Source organism: Salvelinus sp. IW2-2015, linkage group LG3 (assembly GCF_002910315.2).
Source record: "Salvelinus sp. IW2-2015 linkage group LG3, ASM291031v2, whole genome shotgun sequence".
NCBI lineage: Eukaryota > Metazoa > Chordata > Actinopteri > Salmoniformes > Salmonidae > Salvelinus > Salvelinus sp. IW2-2015.
The window spans coordinates 5,458,478-5,481,048 of NC_036840.1; the positions used below are offsets into that span (position 1 = coordinate 5,458,478).

Below are 22,571 nucleotides of genomic sequence, written 5' to 3' on the forward strand. Positions count from 1 at the left end.
CCGGCGTCCCCTTGTGACATAGTTAAGCGGCTCTGAGAGCACCATCCCCAGGGGACACAGACGGACGCGCACCTCACTACAATTCCCAACCAACATGTCTCTGGTACACATCCTCTATTCATTTGAATGTGTTGACAGTTGGAGAAATTGCTTGAGCTGCGCTGAGAATTTGAAAAATATGAAAGCCAATGGTCCAATATTCTAGAACACTGCTGTGTGTACACGCTTGGTACTCAGATAGACCCTTTGAGCTTATCCAGAATCTATCAATGATCTATCTTTCTGTCTCTGACTTGGGGAACCCCCTTAGGCCTCATAATCACTCTCAAATGTCCATCCAATCAAAATCTATTGTCATTGTTCCCACTATTATATTAGACATAGGAACAATCCATGCACTATGCTTAGCCTGTAGGCTTATGCATGAGTGAATCCTCACTGAGCAGGATACATTTCTGAAGGCAATGAACTCTAGTTTCTTGTAGTAATAACCAGGCTGTTTTTTTACAGAAGTATCACACAAACTGAGTAATGTATTCACTGGAATAGAGAGCTACTGGTGCATGACATGTCAGTGACACAGAGATGCTTCCTGCACAGGCCCAGGTGTCACTGCGTGTTGGGAGAGAGAGAGTTACAGTTGGTGGTGGGTGATATAAATAGCCTAGCACTGTAGTGTAACAGTTTAACTTTAGTCCGCTCCCTCGCCCCGACCTGGGCGCGAACCAGGGACCCTCTGCACACATCAACAACAGTCACCCACGAAGCATCTTTACCCATCGCTACACAAAAGCCGCGGCCCTTGCAGAGCAAGGGGAACCACTACTTCAAGGTCTCAGAGCAAGTGACGTCACCGATTGAAACGCTATTAGCGCGCACCACCGCTAACTAGCTAGCCATTTCGCATCGGTTACAGTAGCACCAGTGTCATGGCAGGATAGATTAAATTCAATGAGTGCATTGCTTCCATCATCACTGGAGCTATACTTTAGGCTACATAGACAGTGGTAACATTGCAAGGAGTATGAACAGGCAGGAAACATTGCAGTCAGTGATACAAATCTATGTGATATCGTTCTTCAGGAAATTACATTTGTCACAGATATATCTTATTTTTCTGTATCTTGAACTGAAACCAGTCTCTCGAGTGCCATAAGCCAGTCAGCAATTATTAGTTTGGTTCCAAATTTCATGATAGATGGTAAATACCACAAAACATTGTTTCTTCACAGCAGTTTAAATGTTTCAACGTATCAGAAAACAAAAATTTGCCCACCTTGTCTTGTATTAGACCCAATATTTCTATAATTAATATTGTTACATAACTATTATTTTCAGTCATCCACATTGTCTTTCATAACAGCCCATCAAACATCATTTTTGGAGTTGCCCTATTATTGAAGATGTTATACACTACATGACCAAAAGTATGTGGACACCTGCTCGTCGAAAATCGAATTAAAAAATCTTGGGCATTAATATGGATTTGGTCCCCCTTTTGCTGCTATAAAAGCCTCCACTCTTCTGGGAAGGCATTCCACTAAATGTTGGAAAATTGCTTCCATTCAGCCACAAGAGCATTTGTGAGGTCGGGCACTGATGTTGGGCGATTAGGCCTGGCTTGCAGTCGCCGTACCAATTCATCCCAAAGGTGTTTGATGGGGTTGAGGTCAGGGCTCTGTGCAGGCCAGTCAAGTTCTTCCACACCGACCTCAACAAACCATTTCTGTATAGACTTCACTTTGTGCACGGGGGCATTGTCAAGCTGAAACAGGAAAGGGCCTTCCCCAAACTGTTGCCACAAAGTTGGAAGCACAGATATGTCTTGAATGTCATTGTATGCTGTAGCAAAAGCCAAACAAAAACGTCCAACTAGTATGTGCTTTCTATGAAGTATAGGAGAAGTTTCAAGTGAAGGCCAAGAAAAATAAATGAGGTTTTCACTGCTGTAGTATGTATAGTTACAACAAAGGGCTGTGTGTATTTTAAACTGGACCAAGAGAGAAAAATACCATAAAAACGTTCAAGATAAGCACCTTCTTTGATGGGAAAACACCATCATAATATACAGTAGTCGCCATGGTGCATGTAATCAGAAAATAAACAGAAAGTGAAATTCACAGAACAAACATAAACGCAACATGCAACAATTTCAAATATTTTACTGAGTTACGGTTCATATAATAAAATTAAGTAAATTCTTTAGGCCCTAATCTATGGATTTCACATGACTGGAAATACAGATATGCATCTGTTGGTGACAGACACCTGTCACGCCCTGACCTTAGAGATCCTTTTTATGTCTCTATTTTGGTTTGGTCAGGGCGTGAGTTGGGTTGGGCATTCTATGTTTTGTGTTTCTATGATTTTCTATTTCTATGTTTTGGCCGGGTATGGTTCTCAATCAGGGACAGCTGTCTATCGTTGTCTCTGATTGGCAACCATACTTAGGTAGCTCTTTTTTCCACCTGTGTTTGTGGGAAGTTGACTTTTGTTTAGGGCACATAGCATGTAGCTTCACGGTTTGTTTTTGTAGTGTTTTTTGTTCGGCGTCATTTTTATTCAATAAAGAAAATGTACGCTCACCACGCTGCACCTTGGTCCTCATCTTTTAACGGCCGTGACAACACCTTAAAAAAAAGTAGGGATGTGGATCAGAAAACCAGTCAGTTTCTGGTGTGACCACCATTTGCCTCATGCAGCGCAACCGATCTTATTTGCATAGAGTTGATCAGTATGTTGTTGATTGTGGCCTGTGAAATGTTGCCCCACTCCTCTTCAATGGCTGTGCGAAGTTGTCTGGATCTGGAACATGCTGGTGTACACGTCGATCCAGAGCAACCCAAACAGGCTCAATTGGTGACATGTCTGGTGAGAACGCTGACATTTTCAGATTCCAGGAATTGTGTACAGATCCTTGCGACATGGGGCCGTGCGTTATCATGCTGAAACATGAGGTGATGGCGGCGGATGAATAGCACAACAATGGGCCTCAAGCGCTCATCACGGTATCTCTGTGCATTCAAATTGCCATCGATAAAATGCAATTGTGTTTGTTGTACGTAGCTTATGCCTGCCCATACCATAACCCCACCGTCAGCATGCCAATTTCACGCTTCCTCAAAACTTGAGAGAAATACGTTTTTGTGCTTATGGAACATTTCTGGGATCTTTTATTTCAGCTCAAGAAACATGGCAACACTTTTTACATGTTGAGTATATATTTTGTTCAGTGTATATTCAAAGAGTGTGTGAAAATAGACTATAGGCACACTGAAATGAATTATTTAAATAATCAATATTCGCTAATCTATGTAATAGTATGTATTGCCATGGGCCATGTTGCCATGGGCACTGTTCTTTGTATGACTGATGCCAACTGATCACCACCAGGTGGCAATATTGGCAATGAATATGTGTGTTGCCCAGTCATGTGTAGTAAATGCTGGAATAATGTTACTAGTAATAACCATGTAATAACAAATGTATAAGAGTAAATTATAGTAAGTTACCAACTTGGGTTCTGTGTTAACAGAAGACCTATTATTAAAGGAGAAGGATTTGTGAGAATGTCAACATGCGAGTTTTATAGCGGTGGTTGTATTTATATTGGTTTTGGCATGTAGAATTCATACTATATATCCATATTCATACTCTCCTCTTGTAGTTTTTCTGTCTTGAGGTTTCCAAACCAAGATGTTTTTGCAAGTTGGTCTGTGCTGCTTTTTTAGCAAATTGATTGCTGAACCACAGTGCTTGCTGTGCTAAGCACATACCCCTAAAGAAAAATATTAATGGCTGTGCTTCATATTGACTGTAGATAACTTCTCTTTTTACTTGCCCAATCCATTCTATCTTTCGATCTACTAATCAGTTCAGATGTTAGATGATATCGCTCTTGGTTGATTTTATGGTAGTGTACTACTGTCCCAAGACTTTCAAGGCAATTAATCTCTAACTTCTGCCCCTAGAGGTCACTAGTCACTAGAAACATCCCATGGGGGCTTCAAATAACCAGGAAGAAAATCAAGATCCCAATCAAATCAAATTTCATTGGTCGCATACACATATTTAGCAGATGTTATTGCGGGTGAAGCGAAATGCTTGTAAAAAAAAATATTACTGCAAAGTTCCTAGGGAGCTAGAAGCAGAGCTGCCATGTCTATCGGCGTCATCTTCTGTTCAATTGTTGCTTACAACTTTACTTAGACAGTATTAAAGCAACTGTGCTACTCATGACAAATGTTCTCATCCTGTACCATCAACTGTATCAACTCAAAATATGCAAGCCTGCTAGAGTACTGCTTAAGTGCACTGTACTTCTAATTCAAGCTTTATTTAGACACCATTTGATCCAGTGACTGATAAGACCACCGGAGGAAGCGGTTCTCTCAACACCTTAATGTTTACTTCTGTTGTCACGTTGTTTCCACAAAGGCAGGTGTACCTGTGTAAAAGACCTTGGGTGGTTTGGTGACCCTTTTGAGAAGCTGCAGCTGGGGGTATTATAGTGTTGATATGTGGAATGGAGATATGGAGGGCTTCCCCTTCCCCCATTCTTACCTCACCGCCTCCCCTGTGACATGGTGGGGGAAGAGAGGAGACAACCAAATCAAATGAAATTGTATTAGTCACGTGCGCCGAATACAACACAACCTTACAGTGAAATGCTTACTTACTAGCCCCTAACCAACAATGAAGCTAAAAAATAAACAAATAAAAGAATAAGAAATAACAGTAACAAGTAATTAAAGAGCAGCAGTAAAATACCAACAGCAAGACTATATACAAGGGGGTACCGGTACAGAGTCGATGTGTGGAGGCACCTGTTAGTTGAGGTAATATGTACATGTAGGTAGAGTTATTAAAGTGACTATGCATAGATGATAACAACAGAGAGTAGCAGCAGTGTAAARGGGGGGGGGGGGGGGGSAACACAAATAGTCTGGGTGGCCATTTAATTAGATGTTCAGGAGTCTTATGGCTTTGGGGTAGAAGCTGTTTAGAATCCTTTTGGACCTAGACTTGGCGCTCCGGTACCGCTTACCGTGCGGTAGCAGAGAGAACAACCTATGACTAGGGTGGCTGGAGTCTTTGACAATTTTTAGGGCCTTCCTCTGACATCGCCTGGTATAGAGGTCCTGGATGGCAGAAAGCTTGGACCCAGTGATGTACTGGGCCATACACACTACCCTCTGTAGTGCCTTGCGGTCAGAGGCCGAGCAGTTGCCGTACCAGGCAGTGATGCAACCAGTCAGGATGCTTTCGATGGTGCAGCTGTAGAACCTTTTGAGGATCTGAGGACCCATGACAAATCTTTTCAGTCTCCTGGGGGGGAATAGGTTTTGTCGTGCCCTCTTCACGGCTGTCTTGGTGTGCTTGGACCATGTTAGTTTGTTGGTGATGTGGACACTAAGGAACTTGAGGCTCTCAACCTGCTCCACTGCAGCCGCGTCGATGAGAATGGGGGCGTGCTCGGCCCTCTTTTTCCTGTAGTCCACAATCATCTCCTTTGTCTTGAGCAGGTGTATTCTTACCAAGCCCTCTGACCAGGGCCTTTCCATGCTTTCACATAACACACACAGAAACGGGCAGGCACACATACATTCATACACACGTACACACTCATGTGCACACACATACACACACAGTTTCTGTCCTTCTACGGACAAACTTCAATCTATTTCCCCTTTGCTAAAGTTCCTTGTACCTCACACAAAGAGTAGTGCGATTACTACTGAGGTGTCCCATGCTGCCCTGAATAAACAACACTAGCCTTGCACGGTGGACCTACAAACAAAAGCTCAGGATGGAGGGAGGGATAGGGGAGGTAGGAAGATAGGAGGGGGAGGTAGGGTGCATAATCAGCACTCCACAGGGAACCCTATAGGTGTTGTCGCTGTGGAGTTCACCCCCCCTCCCCCTTGCTTTCCAGAGGTGGTAAGGCCTTTTGTCTTTTTCCCTACCCCCAATTCACCAAGCTCCCTGCATCTTCTTTGTATTTGACCCACACAGGGAACTGGGCTGTGAAACGAGTTATGCATGGTTATTTTGTCCCTTTCCATTTAATGATGTATTGTAATTGATAGCACAGTCCTTATGTGTCACCTTGTGGTCGCCATTCACAGGAAATGCATTAGCTAGGCCTATTGTAGGTCCTCTTGCAAATTAGAAATCAGTTACATATTATTAACTCTACATTGTTTTCCTTGACATCCCTTAACACTGCTGATCAACCTTAACAATGCTGACCTGAGTGTTAGGGGGCTGCATGCCTGTCTTCAAGTCTTTGAAATGCAAATTGTACTCAACAGCAAATATCTAATTGATTTTGTCTTGAAAACCTGGAGATAGTATCAAATTTATCAGGCTGATATATTTTTGGAAAAACCTTAGAGACCAATGATTTTGAAGAACGTTCTCCAATGGTCCACCGTATAGGCAGACCTGGAATCAGTCTGGACTGAGACAGGGAGGTACAGTATGTCAGGATCAACCTCTGTCATGGTACTAATATTGGCCTTCTCAGCTGTGACAGCTAGCTGGAGATTTGGTGGATCCATCATGGCTGTCAGGTTCCCTGCGGTACTGTACTTTACTTCACATTAAAGACTTTCTAGACCGGAGGCCCTCTATAGCAGCACGTGAAGAATCACATTTTCAATCGAGGCACACATCCCGTTTTGACCATAGGCATGTTTGCCACATGTTCGCGCCATTGGACATATGTGCTCACAATGGAAAATGGGATATGATTCCTCCTAGACCTACGGTATGGAACAGTGCATGACTATACAGTTTGGTTAGAGGACTAAAGGGGTGATTTCATGTAAATCTCTGTTGTCATGTTAATATAACCTGACTCACATAGATGCAGTTACATTATTTTCTATACTAGGTTGTGGAACAATATTCCAGAATCGTAGCATGCATGGGTGAAATAGTGACATGGATGGATGGGTTATGGCAAATCACTAGGTTAGAAAGGTTTCTCAAATATCCTGTTTATTTGAATCCGCCATACCTTGATGATTGTGGCAGAAAGTCTGCTCCTGTTTCGGTCACGTTCACGTGTGTCAAGAAAAACACCCTAATGATACAACTCTGCCAAACACAATGCATGTGATGGCTGCAGGGACTTGCTGTGACTATCAAAAACTGCGTGACCTTCCGTCGGTTCTGGTAAAGTTCATGCAGTTGACATGCGGCTTTTATAACCATAATGCAGCACACTTTCATAATTCAGGGATCACTGGGTCATTCCACCACATGAGTATCCTTTGGGTAGTGTAACTTCGTAAGAAAGAACAAAAAACTTTACATTAAGTTTGCCCTATTACTATGTAACTACACAGTAATTACTGTAATAATGACGTAGTAATTACATAGGTGTTACTATGTAATTACATGGTAATAAGGTTGTAGCCCTATGGGTTATTAGACAATTGGAACAAGCACTGTGTAATTACACATCCACTTGGTGTTAGGTTATTCCACGTGTGTAATTACTGATGTTATTACACATGTTCTTGTTCCACTATGTAATTAATGTTGTTCCACTATGTAATTAATGTTGTTCCACTATGTAATTAATGTTGTTCCACTATGTAATTAATGTTGTTCCACTATGTAATAATTTGTTCCACTATGTAATTAATGTTGTTCCACTATGTAATTAATGTTGTTCCACTATGTAATTAATGTTGTTCCACTATGTAATTAATGTTTGTTTCCACTTATGTAATTAATGTTGTTCCACTAATTAATGTTGTTAATTAATGTTGTTCCACTATGTAATTAATGTTGTTCCACTATGTAATTAATGGTTGTTCCACTATGTAATTAATGTTGTTCCACTATGTAATTAATGTTGTCCACTATGTAATTAATTTGTTCCACTATGATTAATGTTTTCCACTATGTAATTAATGTTGTTCCACTATGTAATTTTAATGTTGTTCCTGACTATGTAATTAATGTTGTTCCACTATGTAATTAATGTTTTCCACTATTGTAATTAATGTTGTTCCACTATGATTAATTAGTTAATTACACGTTTGAATCACTTGTAAAATTATCATGTTAATAACTCAAGCCAAAATCTGACCTTCGTTACATGTAACAAAGCGTAACTACCTGGCAACAACAATTGTAACAAGGTACACCTTGTCATTAACTTCCAGTCATTTTCAATTAGTTTATTTCTATGTTATGACCTGGCTCAAAGGTTATACCCAGTCAAGAGTAAAGTAAGAACAATGTAGTTACGTAGAGTATAATTGTAATTATAAACTGGGTGGTTCGAGCTCTGAATCTGTTTGGCTGACAGCCATGGTATATCAGACCGTATACCACGGGTATGACAAAACATTTATTTTTACTGCTCTAATTACATTGGTAACCAGTTTATAATAGCAATAAGGCACCTCGGGGGTTTGTGGTATATGGCCAATATACCATGGCTAAAGCCTATATCAAAGCACTCCGCGTTGCGTCGTGTGTAAGAACAGCACTTAGCCGTGGTATATTGGCCATATACAACACCCCTGAGGGCCTTCTTGCTTAATTATCATGTACCTACCCAGGAGCATGTAACTTCATGTAAAGTGACAGCCATGGGGTATAACCTTTATTATTACTATGTGGTTACAATGTAACAACCTTTGCAGACAATAGGCTAACAAGGAGAAATAAGGAGACAGCAGAACATTTTGTTTTTAAGTGGGTTAAAATCTTCCTAGAAGTCACAGAGGGTGTACAGAGGGACATGTCAAAATGCTGAATTTTGGCACTTTAGCAAGTCTTTATTCCTATAAAAAATATATATTTGTTGAATTTTCCATGTGGTCTATATTAAAGGGCACTTTATTTAATAGAACAGGCTTGAACATTAATTTAACATATCAAAGGGATGCAAAAAGTACTAATTTGGTGGAACGACCCCACTGCTGATCACTGCTGATGATGACTGGGAAGTTTGGTAAAGTTTCCACAACCAAGTGAGGACTGACCTATTTTCCAATCAATAACAATTCAAATTTTTTCTTATTTTAGTTTCCTCCTTTCACATCCCTATATAAGAGAGAGAAAAACATAATGGACTGCACAGAGTACCTGAAGACGTCAAAGGGTTATTAAGTGCCTTGCTCAAGGGCAGATCGACACTGGCCCACACGCTAACCGCTAGGCTAACTGCCGCCCACTGTAAGATTGAAGGAAGTGTTAGTCCTACTAATGCTTTCTCTTTGCCTCACCAGAGGCCTGGAACCAGTTTGTCTGTCTGCCAGCCTGACCCCTGCTCTTTGATCAGAGAGCTGGCTGTGCTGAAGGAGAAATTGGGAACCATGGACCAGAAACTTGGAGCTGTAGAGGAGCTGAGGAGTAGGAAAAAAGTTCAAGAGGAAGAACTGAAAACTTTGAAGGAGGGTTTAAAGTGTGGTTCTGGGCCTTTGGACCGATCTCCAGCGACATCCATTTACGGTACAAGCGAGTATTCTCCAACATTGGCAGTGGCTACAACTCTGCTAAAGACGTCTTCACAGCCATGCTGTAAGGGGTATATTTCTTCCATTACACCAGCGTTTCCCAAACTCTGTCCTGGAGAACCCAAGTGGTGTACGTTTAGTTTTTTGCCATAGCACTACACAGCTGATTTAAATAATGAACTCATCATCAAGCTTTGATTACTTGACTCAGCTGTGTAGTACTAGGGCAAAAAACGAAATGTGCACCCCTTCGTGTCCCCAGGAATGAGTTTGGGAAACACAGCGTTACACCATGTACAACCAAGGAAGTTTACCATCTGTCATGTCTATGATGAAGAAAGGCTACCTGCGTCTACGTGGTAAAGCACCAAAGATCGTGACAACGACAATAACACAGCCGTAGTGAAGCTGGAGGTGGGAGACAGTGTTTACATATAGCTATGGGCTACCAGGGTTGTCTTCGATGATACTGGAATCTACAATGGTAATGCAGGTTTTAATCAAATACCTATTAAACAGTCATACTATCATAATGTATTTGTTTGTTGCTCTGCTGCATTTAGCCAGTTGCATTTAGTTTTGGATGTCAGGATCTTACTACCCTTCACCAAAATATTTATTTTGGGGTTAATTGTAGATCGTTTTTTCTTGTCATACTGTTAATGTTAAAAGYATTCACTTAAATAAATGAACAATAAAATGGATAATTAAAGGTGTTTTGCTTAAAAAAAAGTAACATGAATGGGTGCTGGTGTGTAGTTTCTTGAGTCTGTCCTGAGCTGTTGAGGCTGCATTTTTAACACGAAAAAACTAGCTGTCTATTTACAATTCAAATCAACCCCCTTTTTTCTTCCCTGTGTGGCTCAGATCTCCAGTGGGGGTTAATCTGTGCTGTTGGAACATTGAGTTTGACTCCACTACTGATTTCTCCTGGTAGGGGAGGTTTCCTCATGTGCGAAGGGCCCAGCAGGAGAGAGATCTTGTCTGACTTGACTGACGCCTCCTTGTTTGGCCAAGTGCACCAGAAACAAACAAACCACCACCGTTTTCTGGTTTATGGATAATCCCCTATATATTGTAAAATGCTCACAATTGCTGTAGCCGTTGTTCTATCTTTATTTGACCAACAAACAAAAAAGGGTTGGACCTTTTCACTTCATATCTGTCAGGAGACATAACAAACTACAGTAGGACAGCTTTTATGGATCACCACCACTGAAGACTATGTTCTCATGGTGATGGATACATGTTTACACACTAAAAGTATTAGTCTGAAACATGAGAAATGTGTAGTCTCCAGCCACTGAGTGTCCCAGAAGCTATTTGTCAGAAAAAGAGGCTCATTTCCTGGGACTGAAAATATTGCATTACCCATCATTATAAGACGGATGAACTGTCATGTACCTGAGTCTGTATCAAATACATTGTGATTCTATGACCCACTGCATTGTACTGGTGAGTGGGAGAGTGAAACAATTATTAACTTGGAGATAAACAACACCAAGGGAATGTAATTTAAGATAAGCTGCAAACAAAATCAGGGGGTCTTCATCCATCTAGGCTATCAATGTCCTTGTTTGAGTTGTCAACATGGAAGTTTGCTGCCTTTGGTCTGGATTTATAAGAAATACAAGTGACCGTCAAAAATGTTATATCATTTGGTATGTTTTATTGGAGTAATTATAGGTCATTTGAGACAACCCCTATTACTGGGTTCAGTGGTTATAAGAGGTAGGGTTGCCAGAGCATGGAGAGGTCTACAACCTTAGTCTACATGGTACTATGAAAAACAGTACTCTCATATGTGGCAGTAAACATTTCACACTGACATGTGGGGACAGTTGTTGTTCGTGTGGACAGTAAGCCTTATGGGGACAATTAAATGAGATATGAGATACAGCCACATCCTGCCTGACAGCCGTCACACAGCCCTTTCTGTCATGGTGAGGGACTCTCACACAGATGGTTTTGTGATGAATGGTGCAGATGCCGAGCTCCACTGTAAAACTATCTCTGCTCTTCCCATCTATCTGAGCAGGCATCAGCGATGCGTCATCGTTTTCCTTCAGATGATGTCGCTAGTCATCTTTTAATAATGCTGGATTCCATTCAGACGTTCAGTGTTAACATCGTTGGCAGAGGTTCAGTCAGGGTCCTTTAGCTCTTTTTTCAGCTCAGCAGTTTTTCAAGAGGGAAAACTCAGCATCTGGGGAACTCATGTCTCCACTGTTCTTCTCATTGCCTTTTTGAACAGTTAATAAGAAACCCAGGCCCTGTCAACTCTCACACGCGCACACGCGCGCACGCGCACACACACACACACACACACACACACACACACACACACAAGTAAGAGTGATTACAATGGGTTAGTTTGTGACCATCATATTGTGAGCTGTGGAAATGTCATTAGATTTTGTCTCCCACAATGTGAGGTATTGATTGAGGCAGGAATTAGGGCAGTCCTTCACCAGCAATACTGTAGTCATAATGTGTTCTCGCACCCAGTGTCTGTGATTGCCTTATATCCTGCAATCCCAGTGTAGTAGTGACTACATTTGGACAATGTCTACTTTTAGTACAGCTGTCCTCCATATCAAACTTCATGACTTGTGTTTACTTACTGCTGCAATACCACCTACTTTAGTTGTTATAAATTACTGAAATTAGAGGACAACTAGATAATTACATATCTATAATCAATAGTGACATGAGGCTGTAGACTTTTAGCATTGAACCATAAAACATTAATACAATGTTCCACTAGCGTTCTTTCAATGTACAGACATTAGCTACTAGGACCCACAATTTAACAGTAGTACACTTCTTTTTAGAGTCCCAAATTGGACAGGGAAGGTTGTGGGAATTTTATCCACTAAAAACACCTCACCTGGGATCAAACTCGGATCCCCTCTATGCACGCAGAGAAAGTGGTACTATGGCTTTATGGGTTATAGGGTGAGTGAGGGCTTGTTGACAAATTGCTGGGTGATCGACTGGCGACCACACTCAATGCCCACGGCTGTCATCTCATTAATTATAAGAGGCATGTATCCCTGACCATGAAATATGCATCTGCACACTGCCCTCTTTATGCCACGTCCCAGTCAGCACAAAGTTTATTTTGTTAAGGGGTATCCGACCTGTAATTGGCAAAGGCCACACAACTCAGACCTGAACACAGACCACTTTTGCACCCACTCAGCCACCCATCAACAGAAACCTCACACAGTCATGGGGATAGGAGGCTTGTGTGTGTAACCTTGACAACGGCCACTCTGTTCTGACACTTGCCTGTGGTAGCGAGTCGATGAGCCGAGGAGTCTGGGAAAAGTGATGTTGTTTGTGCATTTTGGTAGTCAAGACTTTTGAGGTGAGACGAGGTCTCATAAACCTGGTATGTGTCTAGATGTGTGTCTAGATGCTCCACATTCCAATGGCTGGTTTCACTCTCAGAAGCATGATGCATCAGTTTTCAGTTAGAATCTCATTTGCTAAAGATCCATTTTCAATGTGACACAAACATACGTAGTCACATTTTAGTCACTCAGTCACATTGTGAGGTGAAACTGTTACTAAAATGTTCTATTTTCCCATGACTGTTTTTAACTGCTGTTTATTATATTTCCATTGGATGCTGTCTATCAACTATTTTCCATGTCCTCCCCCAACACAAATTAAAGTTTTATCAAGTGCAACTGTGTCTGACATTTTAGATGGAGTAGACTGCAGGTTTATACAGACACAGTACCTCATTCTGACTCTGGGTAAAGAAATGTGTATAAACAGTGTCTGCCTTCTGTTGCTTGTAAAGAGACCCCTCCCTCCCATGCACACACACAAACACACACACCCGTCAACCTTCCTCAATGTTTTTACTGGCCAACGTTGATACCTGGAGCTAGGCATGCTGGGTAGACATGTTTTAATTCTGTTACTATTCTGAGTATAATGACTGGCACCTAGCCACTTGGAGAGTCCACTGCCAACCTCAGTACGTGCTTCCGAGGACTTCCAGGTCTTCAACGCCTTTATTTTCTTACATTCCAGACACTTGTCTTATTAAACCACACTTGATGGACCTGTAGTTCTCATGTAAGAGAAGAGTACCTCAAAGCTATCCTCTGTGTGGGGTGCGGTGGATGTTCCGTGGCCGAGCGAAAAGGCATCATGCATCTAGGCGCCAAACAACTCGGCAGCCAAGAAGAGAAAATATGATTTCACCAAGTAGGAAATGCTTTAGCTGGCATATGTTTTAGCTGAACGAGGGTCTGCTTCAGTGCTTCTCCAGACAGCAGAAAAATGTGCGTCTTTGTTGAATGTGTCTCGAATGTTTGTTTGGGAATGTGTCACAATAAATGTCACTCGCATTACCACAGTCAGATTACAGAGCAAAGTTCTGCCTTTGTAATGTTCTTTCGCTCTCTCACTGGCAGGTGATTTTCATAAAGGTTTGTGGAGACATGCAAAGACATGTATCGGTTCGTGTTCACCCAGTGGTTTTTATGTTGAAGACTGTGGGTTGGTTGGTTTAACAACTGCTGTTGTTGCTCTCGTCTCCCTGCTCTCAGTCTGAGAGTGAGACCACTGCAGAGTGGTGAAGCATGAGAAGCAATCAACTGATCAGGGATTGGACTTCCTAGGGCCCTTTGGCATTTCACCCACCATCCAGGCCCTGGCTGGCTACACGTCCCCCCCTCCTCTTCCCCTAATCAGAAGGGGTCCCAAGGGACCTAATAAATCACGGCGGTCATGCAGATAGGCATGCTTTCACCCCCAAACTCCCACACTGTGATTGTTTCCAGGGTGCTATTACTAAGTCAGACGTTCTAGAAAATGTGGTGGTTGTCTGTGGATTTAGTCCAATTCAATGTATTGGAATGAAGTGTTTGAAGACTGTTTTTGCTGCTGGTAAAATAACAGATAACACATAGACACAGAACAACAATACTTTTGCTGTCATTATTTGAGCATTGGCTATAACAGATTGATGAAAAAACAACTACTGGTTCTAGGCTACGAAAGATAAAGGACGCGTTTTTTCCAGGTTATTACATACTTGTTCAATACTGATCACAAATAAAGACTTTTACAGATGATTGAAACCGAGTTGAGTCTCTAATGTATGGTTAAAGGGGACCATAATTATATCTAGTTCTAGTACAATCCAATAATTATCGTTGATCAATCGTTTTTAATGGAAACATTGACTATCCATTGGATTGAGTGGTATGATTGGTATTGAATGTGGCATACCAATACTGTCTTATCTATTGCTTCTCACATTCTATATTGCCAACACACCATGTTGGTGTTTTAGATGTATCCTACCTTATTTAAGGTGCATACCTTAATACCTTACAAAAAGATACTCACGTAAATTGCAGCATTTATTTTGTGCAATTTGACTGCAAACCATTCAGAATATAAGCACCTTACATAATGGCAACCCACACCTCTAATGTGCCGTAGACATTTATGAATTTGGAGCGCAGAGAGCTATACTTGTAAAGATAATTAACAGGACAGTCCAAAAAGATAGCTCCTAATTTGTTGCTGAAGTTTTAGCACAGAATAAAATAATGAAGTTGCTCTCTGGCTGTACTGGCGGCAATGAGAATTGATTCTCCTGTGCCCCAGTTTGCTTGTATCCTGATTCTAGAGGCCAATTTCATTTTCAATTGACCAGGTGACCCATTTTGAATACAAATTACTAAGCTAATTGGGGCAACTAGGCCGAAGGACAAGTCTCACACCTTGCCGTTTCAATTATTGATGCAATAAAGCAGTCAAGAGACTGCTTAAAGACAACAATACACATGCCTCAACTTAATGACTTTCATTGTGAGTTGGAGGGGAAAAGCTAATACAATGTATTTTCCAAACAAGAGGTACTTTGGGAAAAAAGGACAGATTGAGCCCGTTTGGGATAGCCAGAGGATGTGCAATTTTCGGACGAAATTGGGGTGAGTTTTTTGTTGTTGTAATTGGGCAAAAATGGGGGAGGAAATAGAGTCAGTTATGCTGCAAGCAATCAGGACTTATTAGAAGCATGCATTATTCAGGTTGTTTTGCCTGAAGGATCTCACGGAGTGAACTGCAATTCATGGAAATGTAACCAACTGGTATCAGACCCTGGCCAAAGTACACCTACAGTATGTCCACAATCACACCTAATAACATGGGAGATTGAATGATAAGCTGAAGAGAAACAACAGAAAAGAGAATTTACAGGAAACTGCTCTTTCACACTATGCCTACGGGAAGGCCCAATACATTAAAATGGGCCATGAAGTGTCATGATGTGTCTTTCACATGGTAATAAATAATGACACAGGAGTTTCTTAAATTGTCATAGTAGTTCTTGGGTGGTTTTTATTCTTACTTTTATTTTATGTTCTATTTTCTATTATCTATATTATTATCATTGTTGGAAAGAGCTCTCAAGGCGAGAATTTCACTGTTATGTTTTACACCTGTTGTATTTCACATGGTAATAAGCAAAGAGAGGGGAAAGTAGCCTTCCTCTTGCTAATGTAATCATTTATCAGAGATTACACATTGTTAAGCTTTCGTGAATTTACAACCAGTAATAAGTCATAAAAACAAATGACCTTTGGCCATGCATTCTCAAAAACCTTTGGCCATGCATTCTCAAAAAAAGTTTTATATGTGGTAAGACAAATATTTCTGTGAAATGTCTCCATTAAACAATAAGCAGTCTGTTTGTGTCATCAACATTATGGTGTAAACAAAGTTGTGTAAAATTTGAATAAAATTCAACTGGAACAGTTGTAAGATGGTTGCTGTATCGAATCCCCGGGCTGACAAGGTAAAAAATATCTGTCGTTCTGCCCCTGAACAAGGCAGTTAACCCACTGTTCCCCGGTAGGCCGTCATTGTAAATAAGAATTTGTTCTTAACTGACTTGCCTAGTTAAATAAAAAATGATAGGCCTACTATCTACACTCCCCTCCCGGTGCGCATCACTCCAACAACCAATAGAGAGGCAGGCTGTTGGGAGCCTTGGAAGTAGTGGCTGCTGCGAGGGCAAGGCAAAAAGTAGGCTAGTACAGGCAAAAACTTTTACGGAGGTATGGAGAAGTTTAGGTCCCGTAAAAATATTTTACATGTTCATAGTGTCAAAGGAATACGGTCGAGGAATTGGATTTAAGGACTAACCTCTGACTAAACCGTACAACATTGTCCTTGGGTTGTAACTTTTACTATATTGGATTTTCTCGCGCTTTTCTCAAAAACTTGGGGAGGACTTCAGTGTGGCTAAAATGTCCGCATCTATGCAGCCTCTCAACGCTGCGATGTATGCGGTCGTTTTCTTACTGTTTTCCCGAATAGAACTTATACTTGGATATGATGAAAACACAAGGACGTGTCCGTCTCCATGCACATGTTTTGGAGACCTGTTGGACTGCAGTCGGTTGAAAAGGCGTGGAATTCCTGAAAATCTTCCCGAATGGACCGTACAATTGTAAGTCAATTTAGAGAGCTTTTGTTGACTTGCCATTTTATCTTCACTACCCATATATACGAACAGCTATCTTAATTACTTTTCACACCTATGTTTGAAATTAGTAATTTGATAGATGCAGGTTTTAACATAGTTACAACAAGTGTATTAATGGAATACTCGAATAGATAAATTACATATTTGCAGAGAATTGCGTGATTTGTTACATTGTTGCCAACTTTGTTACGTTGTTGCTTACTGACGATTCGAAGAGAATGAAACCGTTTGAAAACAAAGTTTATTTCCCTTCACATCGACAAGAAAGGGAAATCAGTCCTAAATCCTTACTTTTTATTCCCAAAGACTGGTTTGCTGTTTAGAAAGTATTTCGCAATGACAGGCCACACCATTTCTCAAGCATTWGTTTTTTTTGTAATTCAGCAGACGCTGTAATCCAGAGCGATTTGATACATTTTTGTACTTTTTCCCGTGGGACTCGATCCCACAACCCCGGCGTTGCGAGCGCCATGTTCTACCAACTGAGCCATAGAGATATTTACTGAATAAAAGTTGTGTTTGTCACATTTAGAATGAAATTATTGTTTTCTTTATATTGATTTATGGTGATTTCAAATTCTGAAAGATCTAGTGATATATTGGGTCACTTTACCCCATTGTTTACCATTCCTTAGCAGCATTTGGTGTTATTTCAGATATAGAAAAATACTCTAAACATCAAGGAAATAGGGATTTTGCACTCGAACTACACTGTAATTTAAATCAAACGTATTTCTTGCAATGTCACACTGCCTACAATTCTTCCATGTGAATATCTATAGGATRTGTGAGCCATACTCCTCGGAACAAGAGGGAAGCTCAGTCTTGTAAATAATAAAGCAGGCCATTTTAGAAGAAGATATAACACTAATGACCTTTGTACATCAATGTCCCATTATCAGTCTTTCTACACTAGTGAATCATTAGTTGGCCTACCTACTGCATGGAGTTTTTTTATTAGGATTTTTCCAATCACCCATTAGGCCCAACAAGACATGCCAACATCAGTAGGCTAGTGAGTTGGTAGTACTGTTTGCGTTTGAGTTTGTTGTTAGTGCAGTGAGGTACAATCATTTGCCAGCATTATATAGTTCATGGAAAACTTTCAACAGGCTTTTGGGATTTTGGAGCTATCACAATTTCCATGAACGAAGAGCCTAAAATGCCATCATAAACAATTGATTACAATTCATTTTGACAACTTGTTGAACCTGAAGAGGTTGGTCAACTGTTTTTTCAGCATGTAAATATCAGGTGACATCATGATAAGGAGCTAATGCAGAATACAGATGTCCATTACAATAGGCCCCAGATGAGACCAACTGCTGAATGACAATTGTTTTCCTTTTGTTTATGAGGTGATACCATCATTGGGCCTTTCCATATTCTGTGAGCTCAGTAGCTCTTCAGGCCCCAGGGCTATTAAGACAATAAATACATAATGTCAAATGAAGTCATAGGCACTCCAGGCCAATCTCCCATGGTAACGCCTCAAATAGTTGTTTAACATGTATTAATAAGCAGATGTTCATAGGTCTGCCTGCCTGGCTTCCATTCAGACTGCACCATGTTGATGTATCCTCACTCCTAGCTTGTGTTTTTTCTAGTTCATATTTCACAACACAGCTAGGCTAGTTAGTCCCCTGTTAGAATGTTTTTTTGGCATTTACAAAATGTGTGCTGCCTGCTCTGGACATTTTACGTTGCCAGAAAACACTCTTAACCAAGGCAAGCCGACCAAAAAGGGAGAAAAAAAGTTCCACGTGGGGGGGGTATTCTTTGCACTCCGGCATGCTAATTTACRAGTGYCTCTCCAGCACATCTTAAACTGCCCGGCCCTTTGTTTTCCAGCACCCCATTATTTCTGCTGAATTAGCATCTCCAGAGTCACCGATGGTACTGATTAAGGAGCCACTGTTGGATTAGTTCATACAAACTCTCTGAAAGAGAGCGAAAGCGAGGGAAGGGAGTGATGGATGGAGGGAGTGAATGTGGGAGGGAGAAGCATTTAGTTTGAGCTTCAGATTTCTCAGTGAGTGAGTGAGGGGTACAGATTTTACAATTCAAATCTAGACAAGTTTTAATTTTTCCAAGTGTTTTAGGGTTTAGCCTGGAATGTAGCATAATATGCATTTGAGGAGGTAAGCACTCTCAGGAGACTCACTCAACATTGCTGTATTACCAGACCATCCCATCCACAGCCAGTTCTCACCTCACTAAAAGCAGATGTGATTAACTATTAGAATAACTTGGCATTATAAAATAACTTTAAGTTTTCACAGATTTACATGAGCGAGACGGGCTTCAGTGTCTACTGAAAAAATCCAAGTTGAAGTGTGATATCAAGCCCTTATGTTATGGCACTTCAGAGATAAGGAGAGAAAGCGCTCTGGATTATAACGTGAGAGCTTTAGCTGGTGGGAAAGGGTATGCCTTTTATCAGCTTGGAAGTCAATGACCTATTTTCCCTTGTGAATCTGTATTAGTCCAAGTGCTTTATAACCACATCAAAGAACCAGCAGGTCTATCTTATCKCATTACTAAGAGGATGGATAGCTTGGTTTCATTCACTCGTCAGACACGGATAAATGTGTGGCGCACATTTTCAAGTCTAATAGACACAGGCCAAAGCCTATATAGCTGTACTGATTTAATCTGGTCCACTTCTGGACCTGGATTTCTGAAGGAAGTGTAAGTGTCAGAAACCCTCAGGGTTTATTTGTACATTTTTGATACTACACATCTCCACTTCTCCCATATGGCCCGATTAGTGGAACAAAAACATACAGCTGCGTGTTGGGAAGGGAAAAAAGTTTCAGAGAGAGAAGTAAAACTCTTGTTGAAGAGTTGAAGAAACTGTTTGCTGAAGAATAAAACCAGGGCCAGATCTAGAACATGGCTTAGAAACTCGCTTTCCCGGCATTGTGAATAGATTACCAGTTGTTAGGTTATTTCCCTCCCTCCTCTCAGCTCCAGTTGATGGATTCCAGATGGGGGGCAAGCCAAAAAAAGGGTCTGGCACCACAATGTTGATCGTGCAAAGCAGCGTCAATAACTCCACAGCTTTATAACACTGGGCCAGGCAGGCTTCTCTAGGCATGTTTTCCACCCCCTCTTAAAAAGGGGAAAAAATTGAATCTCTCCCTTCCGTAACTTAGCTGGTTGTCTGTTTTGGCTTGGTGATTCAAGAGCGGATTGGATGCATGAGCTTGTCTGGCTGGATTTTCTCTCAATGTTTAAAAAAAGGCTGCTATGCCAAAACTAGGCCTATAGCTGGTTAGCTTTACTTTTTTTTGCATACAGTGGTTTGTTTTGAAAATGACTCAGTTGCTTTCCGACATTACTTCAGTTGGAGCTGTATAGGCTAGGCTCACTCAGACAAGTTAGGTCTCCTGTTTTAAAACAGAAAGGCCAGTATATGATTGGTTGTGAAGTGWACGGCCCTCCATGTTGTGTAACTTTCCTCTAACAAACGTCTTTCTTCACAGGGACCTGAGCCATAATAAATTGCAGTCGCTCGACAGCACTGTGTTTAGGAAACTGCGGCACYTAAGTGAGATGTAAGTATACTCTGTGTTCTGTACTTCCTAGAGTAAACAACGTCAGTCACAAACACTCTCCCTCCACCGCCCCTTCACACCATCATGTACAACAACCTTTGTGCCTGTGTGTTTACAGAAAGCTAAACAACAATGGAATTCGAGAGCGGTAACCCTCCTGATTTGGGCCTCCATGCGGCACATCAACCAACTCTCATTCGAAGTATTTTTTTTTTTTTACTTTTGAACAACCCCCCCCCCTACGAGCCCACCCATCAGAGTTGTCAGTGCTAGTTAACAGTGTAGAGCTGCTAAGCCCTGCTCCTTCCTCCTTGGTGGAACCCCTTTTGGCTGAGTTGGTTCCCAGACTGGGTTGTCCCAGGCATGGCGGCCAGTTTGAGACAAGTCAGTCACATGTCTGAAAATGAATGTCATCGTTAAAAATGGAATCGCCAGAGGCGGTTCCAGTGTTTCCATAAGTGCTGATTCAGGATCTGTAAGATTAGAGTTTTCTGTCTGTCCATCTCATTTCCGTTATAGATAGTCTGTATGAATAGTGTGGTATTTCATCCATCTGGAGGTTGAGTGTTTGTATACACTCCTAGTAGGATGGCCCCAGAACATGATGGAGCAATGTGGAGCTTTCATGTGTTTTCAAAGACAAATAGACCCATCAGTGTCAGAGGTTTCAAAGGCATTGATTTCAAACTTTTCCCCCGGCACAATGTCTCACAAAATCAATGGATAGGACGTTTTTCCCCCACAAGAATGCATCCATCTCCAAAACTAGAAGAGGCATATTCCTCATCAAGCCTGAACTTGACAAGCAGTAACACCAGAGAAAGAAGCCTAAGGGGTTTCAGACGTCGGCTATTAGTCAATTTGTCTTCAGACTTTTAGGTGTATAGCCTATAGGCCACAGATGCGGCAGGCGGTATTACCTGGAACTAAAACAAAATACAGTGCACCAGGGTATGTTTGATTTCCAGTAGGTCTGATGAATTTTTAAACTTGTAAACATTATCGGTCAGACAACATTCAGCGGTTTTAGGAGTTGTACAATAGTATTCCCCTCTACTCTCAATTCTCCACTCAAGATGCATAGTTGGTTGATGTTGCTTATTGAGACATATCATGTATGAATAGGAGAACAATTCCAATAGATTTCACCATTGAATGTTCCAAAGTATGTCAGCCAGCCTAGTTGTCATCCTCAATGTGCATTTGGGAATGATCAATTCATACTTTCTTACCACARCGTGTGTTCATTTGTGTCTGTGAGTGCGTGCATAGTATTCCCAGTTGCATTGCTTAGTGTCTACTCGGCAACTAAAATCTCTGAGGGGGGATTTAAATACAAAATCCCTCTCCCCACTCTTTCTTTTTGTTGCTGGTATTGGCATCATTGATGGAGAATATGTGTGTGGTATTTCCTATTGGAATAAGAACAGAGTTTTGAGAAGCCATCAGATGACTTATTTTTCTGACTGGCGCCTGTAATGAGAAGCAGGGCTGCTGCGTTAGCATCTGACCCAAATGGCTAATAACACGGTTAACACATCATCACAACTTTGTTCCTGTACATTGTCAGGTTGCAGTAGGACCGCATCAACTACAGTGCTATAACTGATACATAACACACAACGTCTGTCTGAAGGGAAACATGGTTGAACGATGAGAGAAAGAGTTATATTGTTGGTTTCGTGCAGTGTTTCCAAACCCTGATCCTCGAGTACCCCGTAACAGTACACATTTTTGTTGTAGCCCTGTACAAACACACCTGGTTCTTGCTAATTGAGGGCTTGATGATTAGTTGACCAGTTGAATCAGGTGTGCTTGTCCAGAGTTACAATACAAATGTGTACTGTTGGGGGTACTTGAGGACCAGGGTTGGGAAACACTGGTTTAGTAGATTTTAGGTTATTGCAGTATTGAGTTACAAAGTTACAATGTTTGTTGCCAAAAGCTTTGTAAGCAAGACATCCAGGTATATCTGTCAGCTTAGTTACCCACAGAGCTAAC

The 22,571-nt window shown here is 41.2% G+C and overlaps 1 protein-coding gene across 1 annotated transcript in view; it reads left to right on the forward strand.

Annotated features, from left to right (window-relative positions):
- The first annotated feature begins 16,484 nt into the window (after positions 1–16,484).
- LOC111955845 (leucine-rich repeats and immunoglobulin-like domains protein 3) overlaps positions 16,485–22,571 on the forward strand; it is a 21,687-nt gene continuing 15,600 nt past the window's right edge. Inside the window, 4 exon segments of the mRNA XM_070436487.1 lie at positions 16,485–16,974; positions 20,499–20,570; positions 20,689–20,716; positions 20,718–20,772. Of these exon segments, the coding sequence (XP_070292588.1) occupies positions 16,772–16,974; positions 20,499–20,570; positions 20,689–20,716; positions 20,718–20,772 (358 nt within the window). The 5' untranslated portion in view covers positions 16,485–16,771.